This window comes from Rhea americana, unplaced genomic scaffold (genome assembly GCF_003343005.1).
Source record: "Rhea americana isolate MKP2758 unplaced genomic scaffold, rheAme1 scaffold_253, whole genome shotgun sequence".
NCBI lineage: Eukaryota > Metazoa > Chordata > Aves > Rheiformes > Rheidae > Rhea > Rhea americana.
Window position 1 is genome coordinate 304,860 of NW_028186372.1, and position 12,818 is coordinate 317,677.

General features: G+C 43.0%; 2 protein-coding genes and 3 non-coding genes across 6 annotated transcripts in view; 4 read left to right on the top strand and 1 right to left on the bottom strand.

The window, feature by feature from the left end:
* The window catches only part of LOC146594657 (uncharacterized), a 125,586-nt gene extending 120,718 nt beyond the window's left edge, over positions 1-4,868 (bottom strand). Inside the window, exon 1 of the mRNA XM_085307122.1 lies at positions 4,736-4,868. Within this exon, the coding sequence (XP_085163248.1) occupies positions 4,736-4,868 (133 nt within the window). The remainder of the gene's footprint in view (positions 1-4,735) is intronic.
* A 26-nt stretch (positions 4,869-4,894) lies between these two features.
* EIF4A2 (eukaryotic translation initiation factor 4A2) lies at positions 4,895-12,572 on the top strand. 2 transcript variants are annotated; one of them, XR_014896122.1, is made up of 12 exons: positions 4,895-4,999; positions 6,175-6,220; positions 6,317-6,449; positions 6,721-6,860; positions 8,105-8,273; positions 8,483-8,592; positions 8,849-8,992; positions 9,395-9,532; positions 9,809-9,898; positions 10,137-10,216; positions 10,961-11,058; positions 11,765-11,849. XR_014896122.1 is itself a non-coding variant. In XM_085307121.1 (11 exons), exons 1-11 carry the CDS (start codon positions 4,971-4,973, stop codon positions 11,907-11,909), a joined length of 1,224 nt encoding a protein of 407 aa, XP_085163247.1. In that variant the 5' UTR covers positions 4,895-4,970; the 3' UTR covers positions 11,910-12,572. The 2 variants fall into 2 exon arrangements, 1 of the variants encoding a protein (XP_085163247.1); XM_085307121.1 differs by lacking the exon at positions 10,961-11,058 and having other exon boundaries at positions 11,765-12,572.
* Positions 6,574-6,643, top strand: LOC146594663 (small nucleolar RNA SNORD2). Its single transcript, XR_014896126.1, has one exon. It is a non-coding gene; the product is annotated as a small nucleolar RNA SNORD2 (small nucleolar RNA).
* Positions 9,049-9,229, top strand: LOC146594664 (small nucleolar RNA SNORA81). Its single transcript, XR_014896125.1, has one exon. It is a non-coding gene; the product is annotated as a small nucleolar RNA SNORA81 (small nucleolar RNA).
* LOC146594665 (small nucleolar RNA SNORA63) lies at positions 9,612-9,739 on the top strand. The gene has a single exon (XR_014896124.1). It is a non-coding gene; the product is annotated as a small nucleolar RNA SNORA63 (small nucleolar RNA).
* Positions 12,573-12,818: the final 246 nt, after the last annotated feature.

A 12,818-nucleotide genomic window follows, 5' to 3' on the forward strand; every position in this document is an offset into this window, starting at 1 on the left:
CTGTTGCAGCCTTTCCTCACAGGGGAGATGCTTCTGCCCCTAATCATTTTTGCAGCCCTGCACCGGACTCTCTGCAGTAGTGCCATGTCTCTCTTGTACTGGGGAGCTCTGAATTGGACACAGCACTCTAGACGTGGCCTCACCAGGGCTGAGCAGAGTGGGAGGATCCACCTCCCTTGACCTGCTAGCAATATTCTTCCTAATGCATAATAAGATATCATTGGCCTTCTTGGCCACAAGGGCACATCGCTGGCTCAYAGAAGTACAGTGAGACCAAACTTCTATCAGGAGAAAAAATTCCTTGTCTGGTACTTACATTCACTCRATGAGAACATAACTGAGATTTTACAATACAAACAAGTTTGATTACAGTAACACAGAATAGAAAGATCTTTCAGCTCCTAACAGAGCTGTAAAATAATTTTGAAAAAGGACAAAACAAACCCTGCAGCCTGATGTACTAAAATCATCATAATGTGGATTTTAAATTACAATGAGATACTAAAAAAATACAAATCAAGCCTTTCTCAGTGCATTAAAATCACTGCATCTTACAAATTACTATTATTTAGCTTGTTCGCATTATAATTTCAGTAGAATGACAAAAAAGCTTAAGTTAACAGATAATGAAACCTTGTGACTATATTTAAATAACAAGCATGAGTCTCTTGGAATTCAGACTTTTTTTCTCCTGGAGATTTTCCAGAATCTTTTGCTATTCACTCCTACGTCCGAGGAAGCATGCCTTTGCTTAGGCAGGTTCCTTTAGGAATGCTGAACTGAAAAACATTATCCCTTGCTAACACTACCTTAACAAGACATGTTGATCTTCAGCACGATCTACTATGAATAAACTCTAATCATCTACAATTATTTCTCTGCCTTGCTAGTTGCGGCAATCAAATAGGTGGTATGTACACTAACTTAGGACTTGCAAATGTAGCAGAGGAACTCAGGATCTTTCTGGTTTTCAGCGAAGTACATGACGGTTTCACAGTATACTTAACTCACGGTGTAAGTTTTCTAAAATGAGATTTCTGAAATTTTCTAATGTAAACAGTAACAATGCTTTTGCCAAATATTGATGAGCAGGGACTACTCATCTTGAGCACAGTTTTGGGAGGTGTTAGCTCCTACTATTTTTTTAGATACATCATTTTTTACTTCAATCTGTGTGAATAATGACTGGAAACCCAGCTGTTAAAACAGCTAGTCCATCTGCTACCCCATGTTAATAAGTGTATAATTATGTTCACTCTCACTRAAGGTCTCATGATTCACCAAGATAGTCTTTTGTAGAGATATCTTCCGAAGTAAACAGTGTACACATATAATTGTGGTTCTGGATCCTACTATTGGTAGCATAGACAGAACGATTATTTAGTAACTTATTGATCTCTCTTCTGCCTGATAACACGAATGTGGTTCCTGGGCAGCAAGTTTTCAGTTGAAACAGCTCTAGAAAGTTTACTAAGATTTAAAGATAGGAGGATATAACAAATCCCTACATCAACCCAAGATGACAAAACATGACTTTCTGATATCTCTCAGTGTGATGCTTCATGCTCRTAATACACACAGTCCTAGACAGATCATGGCTACCTCCAGTCTGTAAGAATACATAAACTAGATATGAGATCAAAACTAAAATATGTTTGCCCTACTATAACCAAAGAGGTATTTCTCAAACACTGTGTTCATGAATAAGCTTTTAAGATCATAAAATGTCCCCAGACTTTCCTCTGGTATAGTTGTTATCACAGAATCAGTAAGATTGGAAGGGACCTCTGGAGATCATCTAGTCCAACCTCCCTGCTCAGCAGGGTCACCTACAGCATGTCAGACAGGGTTGCATCCAGGCAGGCCTTGAAGATCTCCACAGAAAGAGACTCCACAACCTCTCTGGGCAACCTGTCCCAGTGCTCCATCACTCTCAGTGAAGAAATTCCCCTGCACGTTCAGGCAGAACCTCCTGTGGTTCAGTTTTTGCCCATTGCCTCTTGTCCTGTCACATGGGACAATTAAAAAGAGTTTGTCCCTGTCCCCTTGACACCCTCCCTTCAAGTACTTACACACATTGATCAGATCCCCCCCCTCAGTCTTCTCTTCCCCATGCTAAAGAAGCCCAGCTCTCGCAGCTGTTCCTCATAGGGCAGACGTCATTATCAGGATGACAATCATGGATTTTTGCTGTAGTACATCATATAAAGAGAGGACTGATTCAGCATCTCCCACCCTTTCCTTATCTAAAGGTAATTAAATCAAACTCTTTTCTCTKTTAATTTGGTGAAATAAGTCAATGACTTTCACTGGAGGAAAGACTGCATTCCTTTCCTTATATTCCTTCACATGGCACATCCACATGAGTTTCTTTAAGATGGGAACTGATGATTTGTTTTTTAAAACCTAATTATATAGTTCCAATCATACAATACTTTAGGCATGTAGGGACATCTGACTAAAGACCATCTTGCTCTTTAACAGTAGATTAAAATGATGATAAGCCAGAGCAAATAACATGGCCAAAGGCATCTTGCCTCTAATCAAATTTGCCAAACTCTGCCAAACTCAGATACAACCATACATGACATGAGATACCAAAACACCCACAGACTTTCCCRTACTTTCAAGCATCAAATAAATCACAAGTATTGTTGTTTGGTTCTATACTTGCCTAATGTCTGAATAGAAATCCTAATARCTGACTGAGGAACTCCCAGATGCTACTACCACTGTAGTGAATAACAAAAATAACTTTTAAAAAAATCCTACCCTGATTGAAGTTAATAGGCAAAAAAAATTTTCTAGTTCTTTTTGTTTGTTTGTTTGRGWTTTTTTAGAACAGGATGAAGTTTGGAGATCACAGATGGGATCAAGCAGAGTAAAACAAGACTTGCAGCAAGCTWGAGCAATAGCAACACAGTTTATCCTATAATTAAATAAAATTGTTAATAATCTTGCTATTTAAAAGCTACTTGCTGTCAAAATAYAACTTTCAAAGTGGTCTGAATACACAGGTAGTCTGAAATGACAGCAATTTCTGTAGTACAAGGAAAAAAAAAAGACCCTTCATTCTGAGATGAGAATATTTTTTTTCAAAACTACATTTCAAGTATGTGGGAAATGATGGCTTACCTTCCTGTACTTCTCACATGCCAAGAAATCTTCTCAACTTAGCTTTGCAGATACAGTAAGGCCTAAGTGCAATGTATATACAATTCTATGTATATACAAATGTATATACATTCTATGCTTTCTTAATAAGCATTCATGATTCTTAGTTCAAAAATAAATAYTGAGTAGCATTATTTCTTCCCTCTGGACCCAGTGTCAATTTTATTAGGAAATCTAACCGTGCCTGCCCTAACTTGTGTTCAGGTTCTTTTACAACCTGAGGTTTATGACACCATGTAAACCACTATCATCCATTTAAAAGGGCCCCTRGTTGTTAYTGTGGGCTCTAAATTACRAATRCAAGCAAGAWGCATGCTCAGTATTTTCTACCAAAMGTGGACAAMAACTTGGGAGCATCATGGGGGACCAGCAGAAGAGCTATGTTTGTATCACTCAGTTTGGATGCTGATAAATCCTGTGTTGTTTCTACAGACAATATTGCCCCAGCAGATGCTACCACAGGGCAAGCTCAAGGATGCTCTTTATGGATATTCTAGATAATTCCTAAAAGGCCGGTTTTTTCAAGCTTTGACTGACTCCATTTGTTCATACAGAATCACTATGGAAACAACTTCACAAGTGACATACACAAACCCATCAAAATGAGGAGAAAACCTTCTTACAATTTGAATTATTTGCCTACTTAAGAAACACCGTTGAAGGTAAAAACACGAGAAGTGCATTAAGAGGATCAGGACGGGTTTTYCCCCCCTCTGAGGACGAAAGCGACGAGCGTGCCCCTGACGGCGCCGTGGACTCAGCCGCCACAGCAGCGCTCTCCCGACGGCGCGGTCGCGCTCGACCGGAGACCGCACTAACCTCTACGCGGCTCTCGGCAGTTTCTGGCGGCTGCGGCACATCACGGCGCCGCCTCGAGCGGCAGCCGAGCGAGCGCCCTGCCCCGCTCCCGCGCACTCTCCCCTCATGCGCCTCCAGCCCGTGTGGAAATTTTCCACTTTCAACCCCCCAGAACCAGCCGCGTGATTCAGCCAGCTGCCGCCTCAGAGCCGGGCGCATGAGGCAGCGCTGCCCACACGCGATGCCGGGGGCGGTCACCACGCAGGACCGCGGTGCTCCCGTGGGCTGGCGGCAGGCGGCCGCGGAGGGCTCCTGCCCCCCCCACCGCCACCATCTTCCCTCCCGTCACCTCACGGACTCCCACCGCCCCCACCGGAGTGCGGGGGGAGGAGGGGGGCTGCGGCCCGCGCTTGACTCCGCCGGGAAGGGGGGAGGGAGGGAGGTGGGGGGGGGCGACTCGCGGCCCAGCTCCGCCGCCCCGAGGAAGCCGGGTGCCCACGTCCCTCCCCGGGCCCAGAGACTCCTGACATGGCGGGGCGGCGGCAGGGGCAAGGCAAGGCACCGCGCCGGCGCCCCCGCTGCCCCGCGGCCCCCCGCGCGCTGCCCCCTCCCGCGCGCTGCAGCAGGGGCCGGGTGGGAAACCCCGTGCGCGGGAGCGGGGGAGGGGGGCGGGGAGGAGCGGGAGGAAGGAGAGCGGCGCAGTCACCCCATCAATGCTGCAATATCCTTCCGCGGGGAAAAGTAGCGCCAAGTGCCGGCTTACCTCTTAGCCCCGAGAGCCTTTGAAACCCTCTGCAGAGGAGCTCAACAAGTGTGGAGAGGGGAAAATCTTGGGGAAGGGGCTCAAACGGGAGATTTTCGTGTTTTTTCCCCTGTGGCGTGAGATGCATATCCATGCGCAGAGAAGAGCGAAACGAGTCCGGCAGAGGGAGGGTATATAAAGCGGCCGCCGCGGAGGCTTTGCCTTTTCAGTTGAGGACAGAGCTGGTGATCGGAACATGTCAGGCGGCTCCGCGGATTATAGCAGGTATGGCGCGGCGCGCTGCGGCCGTGGGTCCTGTGTCCCCTAAGGTGGGTCGGTGAGCTGGGAAAAAGCGCTCGGGCAGGGGAAGAAGCGAGGTAGTACAGGGGCGCGAGCCCGCGGGCGTGGGACGGGGCTCTGAGGGCGGTTAGACAGCGGCCGGTGTCCCAGCCCCTCCCGGTTCTAGACGTTTCGCTCCCGTTTCTCCCTTTCTTCGGGGTTCAGTGAGCCTTTCGCTCYTTCTCCACGGCTTCGTTTTCTCGCCGTTGACTTCCTTGGTAGCCTTCCTCTTTCTTCCCCCTCCCCGCAGGGGCAATTTTTGTTTTACTCCACCCGTCGCATTGCGCTMTGACTAAAAGGTCTGTCTCACAAAGGCGCCTTTCCCGAAATACTATTTTTTTTCTTTCCCTCTCMGATCCCTCCCCGTTCCCGGTTCCGCCGTTGGTTCGCTCCGGGTTGCGGGCCCGGCTGGGGGACAGACCATTTTCCTCCGGAGGGGGGAGGGGTGCGGCCCTCTGGGCGTTCGCCCGGCGCCTTCCTCCGCCCGCTCGCGGTAGCCGGTTTGCGCAATCCCAGGGGTGGAGCTCTCGCGAGAGTTCCCCGGCTCTGACGCGGCTGGGGCGGGGGGGCGCCGCAGTGGAGCCGCGTGGCCCCCCCGCCCCCCCTCCCCACGCCGGGCGCTGCGGCTGAGCTGTCTTCCAGTGCGCAATGGCGGCCGGTTCTCTGCCCCTCGCCAGAACTGCGGGGCCCAGCAGGCAGAGCCCCGCCTCGAGCGGGTGCCTTCGGTGAGGGCGGCGCTGTACACCGGGACACGCAGTCGTTTTCCGTGTTTGCTAGGCTTTCATAGGAATTAGTGTTCACTGGTAATTGTGCCATATTGTTGGGGGCAGGGTGTTCTACAGTCGGAAATTCACTGTGAGCTTTGCTTCGGAATAAAGGCTTTGATCTCTTGTCACGTTGAGAGCTGTGATAGTCACTGAAGCTGGCTGAGGAGTTGGATTAGGGGCACCCGTGCTAGTGGGGAGAGCATAGGAGTTTTTTGCACTGGCAAAATACCAAAGCACCTGCTAGAATGATCTATCACTGGTTCCAGTGTGATGCCAAYATGGCAGCCAAAATACTATCTCCCTTTGCAATGTTACTTGCTACTGTGTTAATAACTGCTTCTCTTTTGGTGACAGAGACCATGGCGGCCCAGAGGGAATGGACCCCGATGGTGTCATTGAGGTGAGCACATATTTCCAACAGTGATCAAGTTCTTAGATCATAAGTGTGATTGTTTCAATAACTTGTGGTGGTGTTTTTTGTTTTTTTTTTTAACAGAGCAATTGGAATGAGATTGTTGACAATTTTGATGATATGAATTTAAAAGAATCCCTTCTCAGGGGCATTTATGCTTATGGTTTTGAGAAGCCTTCAGCTATTCAGCAGAGAGCTATTATTCCATGTATTAAAGGTATGAAAGTATAATCAAGTCCTTTGCTGTTAACAGCAATATTGGATAATTAGGAGAATGTTGTAAATTGGTTATRTATTAGTTTTATTAATGTGCTGTTACCTATTTTTAATCCTTATTGAACAAGTGACATGATGGTACACCATCTTTCGGGACTGACCTGAAATGGAGAGAATTCTTAATGCTGATCACTTATTTCAAAGGGAATAAAATAAAACTAAATATGAATGACCTGTGTGGGAACAGTAAATGTGTATCCTACTTTTTTTAGGGTATGATGTGATTGCTCAAGCTCAGTCAGGTACTGGCAAGACAGCCACATTTGCTATTTCCATCCTGCAGCAGTTGGAGATTGATCTCAAGGAGACCCAAGCACTAGTATTGGCCCCTACCAGAGAACTGGCTCAACAGGTATTGATAGTGTAGTTAAAAAAAAAAATAAATAAAAAGCTGCTTGTGTGTTGCGTAGGTTTCAGGTTTCACAACTGTGGGACAATTAATAGACTTAAGGGGCTATAACTAATATCCATTCAGAACCCTTCCTGTGTTGAGTAATGGGGGAAATAAACTGGCTTCTGTCCCACAAGTTCTCTGCCTGCTTGAAAAGATCAGATGCGATGCATGTGGAGGGTATGCTGGGGAAGGGTTGCAGGTACCAACTGCTATGCTGTTTATAGTTCTGAAGGAGCATTTTTAGCAGAAYGGCAAAATAAAAGATATGTTATTTAAGTACAGTGTTCTGAGTGGAAACAATGTACTTTTTGGAAGCTATTTGGACTTGCGTGCAGTTGTGCAACATGAAAACTGCAGTGCGCATGTGGTCAGTTCATTGTTTTTGTAATTTGTGATGTTTTTCTGACAAAATGTTAAATTGCATGTTTACTTCGCTTTCCCAAGGCTTGATGTTTTGTTTTACTCAATGGAAGTAAAGGCTGAACAAGGCTAGGGATACTTCTATTCTAGGATGAACTGAAAACCCAGCTTTACTAGATTTAAAGGTGAAGAGAATAGAGAATTCAAACGAGAATTCTTCAAAGAGAACAGAACTTAAAATGGAGTAGAAAATGGATTATATACAACCTGCTGGATTTTTTTTGACTAGAACGTACTGAGATGCTAGTGTTGTAAGTGAAGATTGTCCTTAAAAATAAAACTAAATATTCCAGATTGCACAGGCAAGAACTCTTGGAAAAAGTGTAATTAGTGGAGCAAGTACATCTGATCAGAATATTACGTTTTTCTGCTTTGAAGACGTTSAGATGAGACTTCTGTTGAAGCTTGGCATACAGACAGCAGTGCACTTGTTCCACGAAAGTGCCTAACATGCAGGTCTTAACTGCTGGAAACTGAGTTCATGCCTGGAGGCCATGTTCTTTGACTTGATAGGAGGTATACAAAGTAGGTCGCTCTCAGCTATACCAACTAGTAAGGACAAAATTGTAACTTAAACTTTCTCCTTATTTAAATTTTCTAGTGAGCAGTTTAAGTACAAGTGGCTGGGCGAAATCAGTAGTTATTTTGTTTTCAAGTGTACATGCAGCAGGGCTGCACAGTCTTTGCTCTGTCCATGTCCAAACTCCATCAGAATCAGTGATACAGGGCTTAAAATACTGACTGTACCAGGAGCTACTACTAATGGAAAGCTTTTATTTTAGATTCAAAAGGTAATTCTGGCCCTTGGAGACTACATGGGTGCAACATGCCATGCTTGTATTGGTGGCACAAATGTTCGCAATGAAATGCAGAAACTTCAAGCTGAGGCTCCGCACATTGTGGTTGGAACTCCAGGGCGTGTGTTTGATATGTTAAACAGACGTTACCTTTGTAAGTACTGAACTGAGTTTTACTTGCAGTAACAAAGATGCTCATGATCAAAAAAATTACTAAATCATAAATTTCACTCTTTGTAAGAGGACTGAAGTGGTGCATTTGCTACCATTGTAAAAGTTGTACTAGACAACTAATTCCTAAAGGAGAGTTACTAGTAGAAGTATTCAGTGCATTTTTGAAACCTGACTTTTTTGTTTTGATAGCACCTAAATGGATCAAAATGTTTGTTCTGGATGAAGCTGATGAAATGTTGAGCCGTGGATTTAAGGATCAAATTTATGAGATTTTTCAGAAGCTAAGCACAAACATCCAGGTAAAAACTCTTGAGTCGTACTGTTCATATGGGTGCAGATTTAGTATTGCGTAGCTGAGAAGTATTGGATTATCTGTTGTTTTTGCTGCTTCTGTCTACTTTGACCTTGCAGCAGGCCAGGATTGGTGGTTTTATGTAGGTAGCTACCTTCTCACTGATTCTCATTAATGATCTCATTCCTGATTGCAGACAGTGACAGATTTGAAGTTGGTATCCTACCTAGATGATAGCTGCTAACATTGAATGTGCATTTTAGGTTGTGTTGCTATCAGCTACAATGCCAATGGATGTGTTGGAAGTGACCAAAAAGTTCATGAGAGATCCGATACGCATTTTGGTGAAGAAAGAAGAATTGACTCTGGAGGGTATCAAGCAATTCTATATTAATGTTGAGAGAGAGGTTGGTATCTGTAGTGCTTACTCTGGTTGGATGAGCTCAGAAAACTAAAGTGTTTCACCTTCTTGTTAAAGCACTGTGCTAAAATTACAGAAATCAAGGCTATGCTTTGGTTTCTGTAGTAATGCTAGCAGAGTACACGCAGGAAGAAGAAAAACTGTGCACTGGATCGAAAATGACTAGGGTGGACCTCTTTCTTAATGTCCAGTGTCCTGTGTCCTAAGATTTGGTGCAACAGTTGATGCGAAAACTTATGCTTGGTACCTTACTTGGTTTTCCTTGGCATACTGATAAGTGCATAATACTGGCTCATTGGTTGTGGCTTTTGAGTTCTTGCTGGTTTAGGATTTCTTTATAAGTACTGGGTTGTCAGCTGCAGCCTGTTTTCTGATCTTTCTTGTTCAGGAATGGAAGCTGGATACTCTATGTGATTTATAYGAAACACTGACCATTACGCAGGCTGTTATTTTCCTGAATACAAGGAGAAAAGTAGACTGGCTTACAGAGAAGATGCATGCCAGGGACTTCACAGTCTCAGCTCTGGTGAGAATTAGTATTTTCATTTAACKTACTAAGTGATAAATATATTGAAAACTAACCTTAATGAACCTTAATGAGTGAAAAGCAGGAAAAGTTATGATATAGCTGTGTGGTGCTGTATTATCGTTCCCCCTGCTTAAAGAAAATTGCTTCCTTCTATCCCTACCTGCCTTGCTCCCACAGCAGGTAGGGACGCTGGGTTTCATACAGAACTTCCATTTAAATGATAATCYGCTCTGGAGTACTGGAAATACAGGAACTTTTTTCTTAATTCTACAGCATGGTGACATGGACCAGAAGGAACGGGATGTTATCATGAGAGAATTTAGATCAGGATCAAGCCGTGTCTTGATCACTACTGACTTGCTGGTGAGTATCGGTCTTAGGCGGCACACTTACWTTCTATATGGTGCCAAAAGCTTCGTAATTCAGTGAAGGTTCTCATAGCCTGAACTACTCGGAGCTTCTTGGAAGAGTAAGGACTACGCTCCACTATGGGCTACACAGTTGTAGTTCATCACTAACAATGTGGTCAACAAAAAACATGATGCATATAATTTAACCTACAACCTGTGACTTGCATTAAAGATTTCATGTTGTTTTTTAGGCTCGTGGCATTGATGTGCAGCAAGTTTCATTGGTTATAAATTATGACTTGCCAACCAATCGTGAAAACTACATTCACAGGTTAGTTTGCTCCTTCTCTAGTTAGTACATTAAACTGAATGTGACTTTTCCTATGTAAATCAGCACAGAACATCACCAGCTTTTTCCTGTTAGTCCTTTTCAATAACAGATGTTATACATCCATTTGTAAAGTTACTGCTAAAAAGCTAGCAGTTTTTTTTTGTTTGTTTTTTTGTTTTTTGTTTTTTGTTTTTTTTTTTGCTTTTAAAAAAAAGCACTGATCTTACTGTTGTGATCCTAAAATGGGGGAGGAGCAGAAGTTTGTTAGACAATAAAACAATGCAGTGGGAAAACTTAGCTGTGCAACTAGTTCAGTGATGGCTAATCATTCATTGCTAATATACAGGGAATTGCCAGATACTGAACTACTATTTTTTTGTCATGTATGTTGTGGAGTAGGATTACAAAAATCTTCATTGGCATAATATCTTGAAAGCAGTGTTAGCTAGATCTGCAGGTCATAGCTAACTTTGACTTGCTGATGATACTCAGTGACTAGACTAATTCTGAGCAAATCTAGGTGTATAATGAATTGCCTTCACTTTTAGTGGTTTTAATTGTGTTCATGTTTTGTGTGTTCTGTTGGCTCTTGTTGGCTCCTTCTACAGTGGGATTCTTTGCTCTGTGGCGTGTGTCTTCTGGTAGAAATTTGAGTTTTGTTTCCCTAGGTTTAGTTAACTGCTTTTAGTGACTGCCCTTAAATTAAGTAAACTGTACTTTGTCACTTGATGTAAAAAAATACAGGAGTCGATAGCAGCAGTTGATGACAAGATGGTGCTCAGAAACGGCGTTGACGTAATTTAGGACGTGGATTCGTAAGCGGCACAGTTTGAATAAAGCGAGTCGGTATTTATATATTTCTTTTGTCCTGATTATTCACTAAGTTTTGTGAGCCTTTTTGTGTATTTAGCTCTTGCTGAATAGATGCTTTATTGTGCAGTCTCTATAGGAAGGTAGAATTGATGGTGGGTTGTAACTATATTGTGATGGTGTTTGTGACTGACTTGTGCTTACACACAAGTTGAGCTTGGATTTTTCTGTTCTTAAACTAAGTTTTCCCACTGGAAACAGCATGTTCAATTAAAATTCTTAAGTTGAAATGTGCTGTTATGATGCTACATGTAATTGGATTATGTATGAAAGACTTCCTTTACATGGAATAATTTTTTTTTTGAAAGATAGAAAATCTTTATATGTTGTGTGCTTGGGACTGGATGCATGTGGTACAGGGTTTTAAGTTTAACAAGGAGGGGAGGGAGACTTCATACCACAGTACCAAACATTAAATAAAGATCTTACTTTGCAGCCAAAACAGTAACCTTTTCTGCTCTACTACCTCCATAGGATGGACACTCCTGTACTGTTGGCGCTGACTGCTAATTTTTCTTAACCATATATGGCTTTGGTTAGCAGCTAGTCCTGTAAATACAGCATAACCTGGCCACTGGCAGATAAATGAACAGCAGTTAATGAATGGATCTTACTTTTTAAGCATTTAAGTGGGTTAAAATAGTTAACGTCTGTAAATGTTTTCTTTGTTCTGTGCAGAATTGGCAGAGGTGGTCGTTTTGGCAGGAAAGGTGTGGCTATAAATTTTGTCACTGAAGAGGACAAGAGGATTCTGCGGGATATTGAGACTTTCTACAATACTACAGTGGAGGAGATGCCAATGAATGTGGCTGATCTCATTTAATCCCTGGGATGAGATGGTTTTTGAATGCAGTGCTCGCTGTTGCTGAATAGGCGATTCACAACGTGCATTGTGCTTCTTTCTTTGGGGATATATTGAATCTTGTCTCAATGCTCATAACGGATCAGAAATACAGATTTTTGATAAGCGAAGCGACTTCTTGTCGTGAGCTCTTGTGGGGAAAGCCATTGGCTTTATCCACTTTAGGGTTAGACTGTTGGGGTTGGGTGGAAAGTCATGGGGTCTGTAAATTTTTTCTTTATTAGAAATTTATTTCCTAGTTCCATAGAAGTGGTTGTATTAGATGTTCTTTATCATTTAATAATTTACTTATGGACTAAAAGATATAAGTGCTGTATAAAATCAGCCAATTATGTTAAACTAGCATACCTTCCTTTATTGTATGTATTTACACTTTAGATTGAATTGGAAAGGCCTTTCAAAATCTCTAAACTTTTATAAGAGCATTAAAATGCATTTTTGTTTGATATGTATTTATTCAATAAAGTATTTAATTAGTGGTAAGTGTGATCTTGACCCTGTTGCTAAGCCCCAGCAAGCAAGCAATCATACTATTGTCTTAGTTAGGGTTAAACCCAGTAAAATTTGCCATATTGCACATGTCTTAATGAAGTTTGAATGTTCAATAAAATACTTCTATATTCACTTTAATTGTAACAGTTGCATTTTCTTGGTCAGAAGCCTGGGGGAGGCTTGAACTAGAAGCTGTCTCTATACATGACAGAACTGGTATGGGAGTAGGGTGACCTTTGACTGTTTACTGCTACTGTGAGGGGTTTAATGTGTGAGTAGGCTGGTAGGCATTTTGTGTAGCTACTCAGATACACTACCTGAGGGGAAGGTGGCAACACTGGGAATAAGAGCTGTTCCCTGACAGCACTTGCTCATTCA